Below are 14,251 nucleotides of genomic sequence, written 5' to 3'. Positions count from 1 at the left end.
CTCCCTGAAGTCCAGGAATGGCTTAGCCAGGCTGGACCACATTCAGTGGAGGGAGCATAGTAAGCCTGCAGCTGGCAAGGCTGAGGGCTAGGTCAGGAAGCCTCTTTCTGCATCTTAGGGATCTCAGAGAAGCTATGGGGTGCGGAAATACTTTGACAGGACATTTTTGAAAAAGAATTCCTGGGAATGCGTGGACAGGCCAAGACAAGACAGTAATGAGTATTGCTACTGTATGGGGCTGGAGTATCAAGGCTGACTTTAGACATGCAAGCTGGAAGTGCCTGAGGGACCCTGAGGAGGCATGTGTGCTAGAAGACTCATGCTGCCTGTTTTGGAGAACGCGTCCCAGGGCTGAGGACTTTCTGTGCAGTGTGCTATTTAGGTTCTTATCCCAGCCATTCCAAGTCTTTACTGGCAGCTGCGACAGGGAGGGGCCGGAGGATGGTGTGAATACCACAGCTTTGCTGGCTTGGGAGCTCACCTGTGATGCCCTGTAGTTGTGAAGGGCATTGGCTGATGCCCTTTGGTAAATCTTCATATGCCATCCTCAGCTTGCTCTCACTCCATGAGAACAGTGACAGGCTGGTATGTCCTGGCTATGAAGTAGGGTACGCATGACCACCTTCCTGCCCCTTCTCCACGTGCGTCTCCAGTGGATGAGTACTGATGCTTTTGTTAGCTTTGTGCTTATTGACTTATCGTACTCATCAGAATACTACTTACTTTCCTGCTGGTATGTCTTTATGTATTTGGCCAGGTCTGAATCTCTTGGGCATGTTTGTCAGTCCTGGAGACTTTATTTGAAGGCCCCAGTGCCCTAGATAACTTCCAGCTGGGCCTTGGCTCCAGGAGGTAGCTCTGGAAGGATTTTAGGAAGGTTGGTAAATGATGGTCTGCAGGAAAACCTCTAGAGCTTGGGTCACTTGTCTCTGGGCTACCCCATGCCTCTTTCTCAGTCTCTTTGCCCTGGGCGGGAGGTTTCATTCGTTGGAGTTCTGTCTTTTTTCAGACTGTCTTTACTTTCCTGATAGAAATTTAACACATTAGGACCAGAAGGCATATAAGATTCTGAGTCACCCAGTTTGGTGGTGGCAGGACTGGGGCTCATGTCTAGGCTCTGGGATAGTATTTTCCACTTAGGCAGGTACCTTATTGCTGATGCTCCCTTGGTGTTGTTGCCTGTTTTAAATGTGCTTGCATGCTAGGTGCACATGGCTAGGACACATTGACCCAGGGCTGCAGGTCAAGCCAAGTACAATGGGAGATAGGAGTGAAGGATATTAGCATGGTCCCTTGCTAGTGTATTCTCCAAGTGTGAGGACTGTCTATCCTCTTTTCCTGCTTGGGGTGACTGGATCTTTTGTTTCCCCTCAGAGAAGAACGTTTACTCAGGGACAGGGTCCCTAAACCAGCAGGGTACTGTGTCAGGGTTGGTGTAGGGTAGCGTAGGGAGGGTAACGGGCTCTAATCCGTGTAGATGAAATCGTGGTGCTGATACGGTTCTTGTGTGTGAAAATAGTTCCTGGGCTTTTGATGGAATTGATGTAAATTATGATGTAAATGCCTCCTAACTGAGTGCCTGGCATGGTTGAATTATAGGTCACCTTAGGATTGTGTTCAATTAGAAACAGGGTCTTTAAGACCCCAGACGTGAAAACCAGGAGAGGAGCCGTGGAGACTGCTTCCTTCTGGTAGTCATTCGCCCTCTCACCTCTACTTTGGTCCTTGGAGGCAGGGACTCTTTTACAAAAAACAGCCTGTGTTGATAAGGGCGTGAACGGTTGGTTCACTTTGTACTGCAAGGGAGGCCCAGCACAACCCCTGCATGATGGGTAAATAATGTTTACCCAAGGGGGTGGCCGTGGAACAGCTACAGTGGTTTTGAAATCTACATGGTCATAAACAGTAGGGCTGTGCTTGTTAGCAATAACTGCTGATTTGAGGAAAACGGGTTCTGCCACACAGTGCCCAGAAACCTGTAAGGGGCTATCTTTCCATTCACATGACTCTGGGGTCCAGTATCTAGGACAGGAATTGGCACCATTTTGGAATTCACTAACATTTCATATATAACTGTTCTGGTAGAAAGGAAAGCATGGTTCACTGTTCTTAATTTATTTTTTAATTAAGTTTTTTTTCTTTTGTTTGTGTGTCTCTGAGTATGCACATGTGTGTGTGTCTGAGTGTGTACATGTGTGTGTGTCTCTGAGTGAGTATGCACATGTGTGTCTGAGTGAGTGTACATGCATGTGTGTCTCTGAGTGTGTACATGTGTGTGTGTCTCTGAGTGAGTATGCGCATGTGTGTGTCTCTGAGTGAGTGTGCGCATGTGTGTGTCTCTGAGTGAGTGTGTGCATGTGTGTGTCTCTGAGTGAGTATGCGCATGTGTATGTCTCTGAGTGTGTACATGTGTGTGTCTCTGAGTGAGTGTGTGCATGTGTGTGTCTCTGAGTGAGTATGCGCATGTGTGTGTCTCTGAGTGAGTGTGTGCATGTGTGTGTCTCTGAGTGTGCGCATGTGTGTGTCTCTGAGTGAGTGTGCGCATGTGTGTGTCTCTGAGTGAGTATGCGCATGTGTGTGTCTCTGAGTGAGTGTGTGCATGTGTGTGTCTCTGAGTGAGTGTGCGCATGTGTGTGTCTCTGAGTGTGCGCATGTGTGTGTCTCTGAGTGAGTGTGTGCATGTGTGTGTCTCTGAGTGAGTGTGCGCATGTGTGTGTCTCTGAGTGAGTGTGCGCATGTGTGTGTCTCTGAGTGAGTGTGCGCATGTGTGTGTCTCTGAGTGAGTGCGCATGTGTGTGTCTCTGAGTGAGTGTGTGCATGTGTGTGTCTCTGAGTGAGTGTGCACATGTGTGTGTCTCTGAGTGAGTATGTGCATGTGTGTGTCTCTGAGTGTGCGCATGTGTGTGTCTCCGAGTGAGTGTGTGCATGTGTGTGTCTCTGAGTGTGTACATGTGTGTGTCTCTGAGTGAGTATGTGCATGTGTCTCTGAGTGAGTGTGTGCATGTGTGTGTGTGTCTCTGAGTGTGCGCATGTGTGTGTCTCTGAGTGAGTGTGTGCATGTGTGTGTATCTCTGAGTGTGTACGTGTGTGTGTGTCTCTGAGTGAGTGTGCGCATGTGTGTGTCTCTGAGTGAGTATGTGCATGTGTGTGTCTCTGCGTGAGTGTGCGCATGTGTGTGTCTCTGAGTGAGTGTGCGCATGTGTGTGTCTCTGAGTGAGTATGCGCATGTGTGTGTCTCTGAGTGTGTACATGTGTGTGTCTCTGAGTGAGTGTGTGCATGTGTGTGTCTCTGAGTGAGTATGCGCATGTGTGTGTCTCTGAGTGAGTATGTGCATGTGTGTGTCTCTGAGTGTGCGCATGTGTGTGTCTCTGAGTGAGTATGTGCATGTGTGTGTCTCTGAGTGAGTGTGTACGTGTGTGTGTGTCTGTGTATGTGCATGGGTGCTAGGAACTGAACTCAGGTTCTCAGTGAGAGCAGTAAGTATTCTTAACTGTGAGCCCTCTCCCCACCTCCCATCCCCAGTTCTCCTTTTAAATAAAGGTCTTTCTGTCCTGCCTTGAGACTGAGAGATCCACTGGAATCCTTGGAGTGGCTAGGGACTGATGTTCAGGTGTCCCACATTCGGGTTAGGACCCTCGTCAGTGCTCTTGTGTCCCTCCCCACCTGTGCTTCTTGCAGTGAATGCAGGGAAAAGATGGAATACAGGGCCCCTTGACTGCCCCACTTTTCTGCTGTTTGTGCGTCAGGGTCTCTGCTCAGCCCATACCTTACAGGGTCCCCTGTCTGAAGTGACGTTCACACTCCTCTTAGGATTTCTGGCTTTGTCTGACTTAAAGCAGACCCCATGTCCTTTGCTTAACTGCTCTGCCCAGTTCTGTTGCCTGCCCTGGTCAAGGTGCTCCTTGGAGGCCAGTAGGATCTCTGGCTTTTCTGTTTTTCCTTTAGCTTTCAATCTGCTAACAGGACTTATCTTACTCCATCACCATGCCTCAGGGGTAGTTAATGACCAACTAGGCCAGGCCTTAACGACCCTGGCCTACATTAAGAAACACGTTCTGCTATGGCCAGTAGAGAAGGGGGTGAGGACGTGTGCAGTTGGACAGGCAGCAGCCTCTACAGTGTGTGTAGCTGCTTTCCCCGCTCTGTGCGCCTCTCTGTTCTCAGTGCTGGAGTGACCTGTGGCTCGCAGAGGTCCTCTCAGCATCTTGGTCTGTGGGGAACTGCCTTATGTGTCACTGGGCAGTCCACCAGCGATTAAGAGCCCGGTATCCCCAGCAGTTGAGGCCTGGAGAGCGGCACCATTGTTGTGAATGGACCCTTAGGCTCTGCAGGGAACTGCTCGGGAAGGGGCCACCTTTGCTTCATCACATCCCTTTGGTTCAGAGGAAAGAGCATCAGACTAGGAGTTAGTGCACATGCTGAGGTCTGGTTCTGCACAGCTCTTTGACGTCCGTACCAAAGTTTTTCTGAGGTGTTTTTGAGGCCCCGAGGAGGAAGTACATGGGCAGTGTGGTAAGTGCCCGGTAGTGCTGACTGTTGCCCTGGGCCCTGGTCCCCTCCTTCCCTTCAGTTCACCTCAATCAAGAGGGAAGATCAGTGGAAAAACCAAACCACCAGTTTTGCCTTCTGCTCAGAGTCTGGTGGGGACCTGTCAGTGTGAGTCAGATGTGGTAATCCCTTTTCCTAATTTGGCCTCTTTTTTCCAGCCCTGAAGGATGGCTGCTATGTTGGGGGATGCCATCATGGTGGCAAAAGGCCTTGCCAAGCTGACCCAGGCAGCTGTGGAAACCCACCTGCAGAACTTGGGCCTTGGCGGGGAGCTCATCTTGGCGGCCAGGGCCCTGCAGTCTACCGCTGTGGAGCAGATCGGCATGGTCTTTGGGAAGGTGCAGGTGAGAGGCCCCTTCCGGCATGGGCATGGGTGCTGGTAGGAAGAGAGCTAGGTGTGGAGCTCTTAGTGAGACCGGGGAATGAGCCAGGACACACACCCGACAGCCTGTCTTGTCGCTGAGACTAAAGAGCACAGTGGTTGGTGTGTCCTGTGTCATTTTAGGGTAAGCTAGGACACTTACAGGAGAATCTGGTTATACTAGAACACTAGACTAGGAAGCTTAAATGACACCTTTTACTTGTCACAGTTCTAGAGGCTGACAAGTCCCAAGATAGAACTCAAGTAGACTTGGCATCTGCTAAGGGCCCATTTCCTGGTTTCCTGGCTTTATCCTCACGATGTAATCACCTTCCGTGTACTAGCATGCTACAGTTAGGTTTCAGACGTGGAGGCCACAGCAGGGCTCATGTATAGATCAGCCTGGCTCAACTTCGGGCTTTGAAGGCTCCTCCTATAGGCAAGGCTTGCTGAGCCTCAGCCAAGACCCATTTGTTGTTGGCTACAGGTGCTCCCTCCCAGGGTGGCAGCTATCCTAGTCCTAGTGAGGGTAGCATTGTCTCCCCACTTTCCCTCCTGTTGTTGGGGCGAAGGTTACCTCTGTCCAGGAAACCTCAGCGTCTTGTATCAAGGGGTGTTTTAAAGCCAAAGCAGTATCAGAATAGACCTGGTTGTATGTGCGTGCGTGTGTCTGTGCGTGTATTTGTTTGGCAGAGACTGTCCTGTGGCATGTCCTGTTGTCATGCTAGGGCAGGTGAGGTTCCTCCGTGAGGGTACTGTTTCCATAACAATCCACAGATTGGGAGGCTTAAACAATCACTTTTGCCCTCGGTTCTGGATAAAGGTCTCATGCTTCTCCGGGTGTGAGGCTGTCCCAGCCTCTGCTTAGCTTTAGGTCCACGGTTCCCGGCCCTTCCCTCCTGTGTTAGGGTGATACAGTATTCCTCACCATACAGGTGCCTTTCGTTTTTAGAAGTCTTTATGCCCTTTATACTTGAGGTCTTTTCCTGTTGATGGGCACGTCTGTAGGCTTGCTCCCATTGCTCAGGCTAAGGTTGCTACAAGACCCATGGTTTATACTAAGTGATAGGATGAGATCTGTGTTCTTTCCTAGTCTTGACTCCCAGCTCTTGTCCTCCTGGTGTTGAGGTGGGCGAGGGCAGTCCTCCTGGGTGTTGGTCCTGGAAAGCCTGGAAGGTGAACTTGCTCCAGTGCTCTAGGTCGCTTCAAAGTAAGACTGCGGCTAGACTGGCCTCCTCCAGCAGCCTCCTGCTCCTACCGTTCCTTTATATATCTAGAGTCTGTAACAGGCAGGGTCATCTTCCCTTAGTCACCAGAGGCAGAAGATGGGTTAATCCACTGCCGTGGAGTAGGCGCCCCCTTCACTCCTTAATACTTGAGTCTGGGGTTCCTTTCTTCACCCTAGAGTCTGAGGGATCTAATTGCTCTGGGAACCCGTGTGCCTCTAGCTTCCAGGCCCTTAATTCACACGTTCGTTCATCAGGCCCTTTCAGGCAATAGGGTCCTTTGTTGCCTGTGGGGTCCTCCAGCAGTTCCACAAGACTGAGGGGTATCATGGGAGTCGTAGGACAGGAGGGTTCTGCTCCAGACTCTCCATACCAGGCCTTCCCTGGCTGTGTGAGAATCACCTAGAATCTTCTGTTCTGTGACTCTGGACAGCAGAGCAGGCCCTCGGCTTGGACCCCTTCTCTGCTGCTGCCTTCTGGCCTTTTCCAGTCACGTCCGCTTACATTCTTAGTTTCCTTAGCCCCTAGTCAAGAACAAACCAGCATCTGAGGAGCTGAGCGCGGGGCTCCAGGTCTCCTGCTGTTGCTGTTTGACATGTGAACAGCATGTAGGCCATGACATTTGCTCAGATTTCATTTGAACCAGGAACCTGGCCATAGCCTCCCCCCCCCCCAGTGCTATTTAGTTATAGCCTTCACCAGTAGTTTCTGGGGCCTCGGCTGAGACTCTGTCACTGTCTGACAGTAGAGTACTATTTTCAGGTGTGGACATCACTGAGAAGGGTTAGGAACTTGTCCAGTTCATTCAAGGTTAAAAATCAGAATGAATCTGGGTTGAAGTTTGAACCTATACCTTACAAAGGAAACACAGGGTGTCCTCTGCCCCTTTCTCCATGTCTCAAATTCACAAGGACAGCCAGGCTCTGACTACCTCTGGCAGGAACATCTCAGCTACACCCCAGGGCTGATGGGAGGGTCTGTCTGTAGTGAGGTGTTGCAGAACCCAGTGGTCTCCATCTGTGGCTCCTTTTATCACTCACTGGTCTGTTACACTTCTGCAAGCTTTCCTTGTCTTTTGTACTGGGTTCTCTCCTAAAAGCCCCATGGACTTGGTGTTGGGTCTGCTTTATAGGTAAGGAACTCATCGCTAGTGTCCTGTGCCTCTTCCTTGGCCCTGTTGGGGTGCTCAGTGGTGTGCATAGCCGCCTGCTGATATCACAGCAGAGTTCTGGAAGGAAGCAGGCTGGAGTTCTCTGCTGCCTCCTAGGCTGTGCAAGGGACCTCCAGTCTGAGATACAGCATTAGCTTTGGAGTGTTAGAGGGTTTGTTGGCAGTCACATGCAGCACCCTCAGGAGGAGTTCCAGACAAGTCCTGCACCTCACGCTGGCCTTTGTTCTTCGCAGGGTCAGGATAAGCATGAAGATCTGTATGCCACTGAAAACTTTGAAGATCTGGAAGCTGAGGTTCAGTTCTCCACCCCACAGGGTGCTGGAGCCTCCCTGGATGCCTCTACAGCCTCTTCCCTGGACCAGTCCTTGTCTTCATCCCTGGGTCATGCTCATAGTGAGGGCCCAGCTCCCACCTACGTTTCCAGTGGACCCTTCAGGGAAGCGGGCCTCTCGGGACAAGCCACCTCCCCTATGGGCAGAGTCAATGGGAGGCTCTTTGGAGATTCCAGAGACTTGTTCTTGGCCAATGGCATCCAGCGAAGATTCTTCCACCAGGACCAGTCCCCTGTAGGGGGCCTCACAGCTGAGGACATTGAGAAGGCCCGGCAGGCTAAGGCTCGCCCTGAGAGCAAACCACACAAGCAGATGGTGGGTCTGAGGCAGCGTGGGTGGACCTAGGTGGTTCCCACTTCCGTTGGGGCTGGAGTTGGCTCTTATTTTGCCCCAAACTTTGGGATGCTGTGTCTTAAGGACTAGGGAGGCCTTTGGTACAGTGCTGCCAGTGGGGGTGGAGATGGGGTACAGGCAGCACGGGCCTCACGTTGCCTTGTCTCATTTGTCAGTTTTGTCAACTCCATGGGTTTCTTTTGTTTTTCCCTCCAGCTCAGTGAGCGGGCTCGGGAGCGGAAGGTGCCTGTTACCCGGATTGGGCGGTTGGCCAACTTTGGAGGTGAGGTGGCCACATTCCCTGTGCTGCCCCTCCTCTACTGCCCGGCCTTGTTTGTCCTGGTTGAGTGGAGGTGGCCACTGTACATTAAGGTGGAAGTGGTTGGGAATCAAGCCATGTGCCAGTACTGGGGAGCATGTGGCAGCATTGCCATGAACTAGCTATGGGTCTTTGTGTTCTCATGGGTGATCACCTGGTTACTGGATTCTAGCTTCATCTTGACTGATCCCTGGGCCTGCTGTGTGGCTGAATCTTGCCATGAGCTACAGCTTGGACTACTTGGCAGGCCTTGCTCAGGGTCGTCTTTGCAGGAAGGAGACTGGCCGTGAGTACAGGCGCTTCACTGCCCTTCGTTGCTATCAGTTAAAGCCATTCAGTTGGCTACAATGCTGGGGACTTGGTTTGCCCTTGCTCTCATGTAAACCTGCCACACCTCTGCTCGATGCTGTAGGTGTGTACCCATTGCTCACCTGCAGAGATCCTGTTAGGAATGCTGGCCATTGGCAGGGGGTGCCCTGACCTGGGCTTCTGGTGGTACTGTTTATTAAGGGTTAGCTGTTCTCAGCAGGTTCTCCAGGCAGTATAAACAACGGAAGAATAGTTTTGATGGCTTGTTTCACATGTTGGCCTTGACCAGATGGCTAGGTTCATAACAGGTGTGATGGGTTATGATGCTGCTGGCGTTGAGTCGCTGGGGGGGGGCAGGGCCAGGAAATGCGCTCTCTTCTCTGTCTGTATCCATTGCTTTTCTTCCCATTTCTTTTTTTTTAAATTTATTTATTTATTAAGGATTTCTGCCTCGTCCCCGCAACCGCTTCCCATTTCCCTCCCCCTCCCCCGATCAAGTCCCCCTCCCTCATCTGCTCGAAGAGCAATCAGGGTTCCCTGACCTGTGGGAAGCCCAAGGACTGCCCACCTCTATCCAGGTCTCATAAGATGAGCATCCAAACTGCCTAGGCTCCCACAAAGCCAGTATGTGCAGTAGGATCAAAAACCCACTGCGATTGTTCTTGAATTCCCATTTCTTCACTGTTGACAAAACGTGACAGAAACAGCAGGAAGTCTCAGAAGGTTCATGCTGTGTTCATTCTCTGGGCCTGCAGGGGAGCAGTACACCATGGTGTTTGTGGTGTATAGTATAGCAAACTCTTCAGCTTGTGTTGGTCAGGAATTGGACCAGGAACAGGCTGGGAATAACAGACCCTCAAGGATCCAGTGGGGCCGCTGCTTTTCTGTGCACTTACAGAGGAGGGAGCTGGGCCCAGACCTCCGTCTTATTTGGGAACATCTGAGCTGCCTGTCTTATAACTAGGTCCCTCCCTTCACATGTAGCCATCAGAGACCCTTTTAGGTCTTCCCATCCTCTACAGTTCCGGGAACAGGAGGCTAGGTCCTGAGGTCCTGGGGAAGAAACCTTGGGGTGCTTCCCCCCTCCTTTTTGTTCTTCTTCCTCCTGTAGCTGGACTGTGGCTCCTGTCCTAGAACCCTGACTTTGCTGGGGTTGAGAATGCTGTCAGATGCCAGGTATTCTTCTAGGAGACTGTTAGATACCTAGAAGCAAAGGATATGACCCATGTCCATCTGTCAGTTCTGTGTGGATTTCTTAACAGACTGAGTAAGCATGTGTGTTAATTAAAGTGGAACTTAGGGCTGAGGTTGTGGTTCCATGGGTAGAGACCTTGCCTAGCACACACAAGACCCTGGATCTCATCCTGAAAAAAAAAAAGAAGAAAGGAAGGGATATGCAGGGCCTAGTCTGCGGTGCCTGATACTGCAGTGCTGTTATGTGGCTGCTTCTGCAGAGGCCTCTTTCAGCCTTGCTTAGTAAACAGGCCCTGGAGTTTGAGCAGGCAGAGCCAGCAGCACAGGAGTGACCAGCTGTTCCTGCTGTCCCTTCCTGCTCCTGAAGGACCCTGTTGTTGAAAGTTGTTTTGCTTTTTTCACCTCTGGTGACAGGGGGAAGTGACTTGAAAAGGGGGCTGGGTGGGGCTCCAGAGGTACCAGAAGAGGGTCCCGACTGGACACAGGCCCACTGAGCCTCTGCTTTGCCTGCATGAGAGCTCTGTGTCCTGTCACCTCCCTTTTTTGACAGCAACACTGTCTTTCCTGAGAAAAATATTGGGAGCGTGCTGTGCCTGGGCCGTGTGCTATGACAGGCCAGGAGGAAGGCTGCCAACAGTCAGGTGAAACGTAGACAACAGCCTTCTGGACCATGCATCACAGCAGGACAGGTTCTTGGGTGCAGAAGCAGGGACCTGACAGTGGCAGGAAATTACAGCTGAGGTTCCCCTCGTCCCAGTCCGGCACCCCAGGTCCACCTAGCTCTGGGTGAAGGCTGCTGGGCAGGGGATTCCAGGAATAACGTGGCACCAGGCCTGGGTGCGAGGTGCAGTTTATTTTGGGTTTGTAGAACTGGGGAGGTCAAGATCATGATTGCTGCCCTGGTCAGTTTGTTTTTACCTCCTGGTTTGCCTGCTGCAAGGAGCCTGTCCCTCAGTTGGCAGCTCCTGGGCCTGCTGCTGCGGAGCCTGAGGCCTCCTTCCTGGAAGGCTCCTTCACGTGCTTGTTTAGTGGCAGTCCTCTCCACGGCAGAGTTTGTGCTTTGCCTAGGAGCCCAGAAACAGCCAGGAACAGTTTGACACAGCGCTCAGTCCAGCCAGGGTCTGCCTAGGAGGGCTCTGAATGCTGTCTGTTCAGCCTGGACAAGCTGATGACCTGTGACGTCATCTGCCTTTGTGTGGGCTGGTCTCAGCAGAAAAGACTCTAGATGGAAAGGTCATTGGTGAAGGTCAGCGTTGCCTGTTCTCCTTTCTCTTGCTAAGTTAGATATTGTGCTGGGTAGGGTGAGGAAGGTAGGTGGTGGGGAGTTAATGTTTAATCAGGACTCCAGCGCCCAGTGCCCTCCAGAGTGTTAGAACAGCACTGGTACCTGCCCCACCAGGCACCCTTAGTAGCGCCTCCATCCCAGTGCGCCAACACATCCTGGTGGGATGTCCCTGGGCATTACAGGAACTGTGGCTTCTTCAGTTTGGCTAGTCCTGCCTCATGGTATGGTGTGTTGTGCATGTGTCTCCCCATACCCACAGATGGAAAATGCCTTTAATTTTTATAATATACTGGGTTAAATATTTAGAATTCATTGTCCATGATCCTGCTTACCTTTTTATTTTATTTAAATTATTTATTTAGTTATTATGTATACAATATTCTGTCACTATGTGTGCCTGCAGGCCAGAAGAGGGCATCAGACCTCATTACAGATGGTTGTGAGCCACCATGTGGTTGCTGGGAATTGAACTCAGGACCTTTGGAAGAGCAGGCAGTGCTCTTAACCGCTGAGCCATCTCTCCAGCCCCCATGCCTACCTTTTTAAAATGGGCTACCAGAAAATGTAAAATCATAACATGTAGCTACATGAGACGACTTCTGTCACCTCTGGCTTGATTGTTTAGGGTGGGCAGGTGGTCTTGCGCCATGGACCGGATGGTATGGGCACTTTCCACCTTTATTCTTAGACCTCTGAGGTAGGAGCTGTTTGTTGTTGGAGCGGGCACAGTAGAGCGTGCACTTCCACCTAGTGGCAGATAAAATACATTACTAAATGTGTAAAAGAATTAGCTTTAAATTAAAATGCATTTTAAAAATTACTTATTTGTGGGGTTTTTTTATATGCCCCTGAATATCTTGGAATTTGCTTTATATCCCCAGCTGGCCTTCATCTGTGGCTGACCTCCTGCCTCTGCCTCCTAATGCTGGGATAACAGGCATGTGTGGTTGTGCCCACTTTAATTTTTTCATAAGTTTTTCAGTAAATCCATTTTTTTTCTTTAATGAGTTATTATTGTAGAGAGGCTGGGGAACCACCACACCCCGCCGTGTCTCTGAGTGGTGTGCCTGTCCTGGACAGCCTTGAGAAGGGAGCTCCAAGGAAGGTGTGAGTCTAAGATAGACTCCCAGGTTCTCCGCTTAGATTTAGTAGTGCCTGCCAGGGAGGGATGGCAGGGCCCAAGGCTACTGTTTTCAGTTTGCCAATGCTGCCAGCATGGGAGTGTACGTGGGGCGGGTCTGTTCTGTGGGCTTCAGCTGGGACACCCCGTGTCCGTGCTGCTGTGGAACGCCCCAGCTTTTACTGCTAGCTGTTTTATGTTGCAACAGTGAAAGGTTAGAAATTTCAAGGCTGCGGACCCTCTTGCAGACTTGAAGTCTATGGTAGTATTGCCATCTTCCTTTTCGTCCTGTTCCCTTTCAGCGTGGAGTCTGTCTGTGCTCCCGTGAGTGTGTGAGTTGTCAAAGGTGATCGTGGAGAGAGGTGCAGCCTCATGGGAAGTGCTTGTCCCGAGCTCAGTTCTTCTAGAACCACCTGTGTGTGTCCTCCTTACTTACCCCACTTCAGGATGGTGAAGCACCCAGCAAGGCCCAGTACGCTGTAGTATCTGTCTGCTTCTGACCAGGCTTGGAGGCTGGGTGGTCCCAGCCACTCAAACATCTGCTTTTTCTCGTCCTGCCAGGTCTGGCTGTAGGTCTGGGCTTTGGAGCACTGGCTGAAGTTGCCAAGAAGAGCCTGCGTTCCGAGAACTCCACAGGTGAGCAGGGTCCTGTGTAGAAGGGTGGATGGCCTTAGCAGTTCTAGGCTCCAGCCCACCTCTGCTCCAGGAACGTCAGCCACCAGGGCCTACCTCATGTCCCAGCTGCAGGAACCCCTCTCAGGAGCTTGAGTTCATGCAGACGGTGTTTCTGGGGTTGAGTGACTTGCTTGAGAGTCGGAGCATTGGAGGTTGTTTTCCCCTCATCTGCAGCTCATCGCCCAGCCCCTCTGGCTCCTCGGCTGCCCACCCCCAATGCCACCCCCAGCAATGCACCTTCATACCCACTGCGCACCTGCGTACCCACCCTTCCTGCCCTGCTCCCCAGGAGCTTCTGAACTAAGTCAGATGCACAGAACTCCCTCCTTCCCTGTGGGTTAGGGATGTGGGCATCTGGGACAGGACCACCGTGCCCCCCGCCTTGTTGACTACGACCCACGGAGACTGAGACAAAGGTCATACCATTTATCATTTACCATTTCTGCCTCCCAGTAACAGGTCTGCCAGGCTTGCCTGCAACGCCAATCTAGGGATGTTCTGTATTCAGGCCCACAAAACCTAGGGCTTTCTTGATGCTGGGATACTGGATGGGAAAGGAGCCATAGGATGCCATATGAACCCCTCTCTGAGGGGAGATGCCTGGGAGTTCACCCAGCAGGGCCATTAGGGGGTTAGGGCTGAGCACTCTTTGCCCTGGTCCTACTCAAGGACTGTAGTCTCATCAAGGTTCCTCAGGGATCTCATCCCTATCGGGATTCATGATACCCACTGTCCATGTTCCTACCAGCTTCCCAGGCAGTACTCCACATGGGCTTCTCTCTTCTGGAAAGAGGGCACAGGCATGTCCCCCAGGTCCAGTCCTAGGATGGACACCTTGTATGACCTTGGAAAGGACCTGGGAACGGGATTTAGCATGGGTATTTTTAGTGCTGGTGCTGAAGTACTTGGGGGTGTGAAGCTTGTGTTTCTCTGGATGAGAAGCCAGCCTTTCCAAGAGCCAGCACCCCCTGCTGTCTGCTTTCCACCCTACTTCATCTAAGTGGAGAAGGGGCCATCCTGGCTCCAAGGGCCTAGCTGGTGTCTTTTTTTAGGGACTGTGGTGATTGTGGCTTAGATCACATTAACCCTGCCAGTAGGTCCAGAGGCTTCTGTCAGGATAAGTGGCCATGGGCAGATCCCGACCTCCCCTGGCTTCCTAATATACCTAGCATGTCTTGACCTTGAGGATGCCGTCCAGGCTAGCCCTGGAGGCCATGTCTTGCATTGTGTATACCACCACGTTTCTGGATTATCCTGGGTGGCCCAGGCAGTTCTGGGTAGGAGACATGCCTCTAGTCTGAGGATCAGTCCACATTGTAGAGGAGATGCCTGGGAGAGCCCAGTGGGGCCAAACACTATCTCCATGTACCAAGAGGT

The 14,251-nt window shown here is 51.5% G+C and overlaps 1 protein-coding gene across 2 annotated transcripts in view; it reads left to right on the top strand.

Moving 5' to 3' along the window:
- Positions 1-14,251, top strand: part of Coq8a (coenzyme Q8A) — a 29,887-nt gene that overhangs the window by 9,176 nt on the left and 6,460 nt on the right. For both annotated transcript variants that reach the window (XM_041635500.1, XM_041635501.1), the window contains exons 2-5: positions 4,708-4,893; positions 7,541-7,954; positions 8,189-8,255; positions 12,761-12,835. In XM_041635500.1, coding sequence (XP_041491434.1) covers positions 4,717-4,893; positions 7,541-7,954; positions 8,189-8,255; positions 12,761-12,835 — 733 coding nt within the window. In that variant the 5' untranslated portion in view covers positions 4,708-4,716. The remainder of the gene's footprint in view (positions 1-4,707; positions 4,894-7,540; positions 7,955-8,188; positions 8,256-12,760; positions 12,836-14,251) is intronic.

This window comes from Microtus oregoni, unplaced genomic scaffold, assembly GCF_018167655.1.
Source record: "Microtus oregoni isolate MIOR12 unplaced genomic scaffold, Mior012 000047F_ref0000412, whole genome shotgun sequence".
NCBI classification, from domain to species: domain Eukaryota; kingdom Metazoa; phylum Chordata; class Mammalia; order Rodentia; family Cricetidae; genus Microtus; species Microtus oregoni.
Note: the sequence above shows the minus strand (reverse complement) of the source record. Positions and strands in the feature narration are given on the sequence as shown.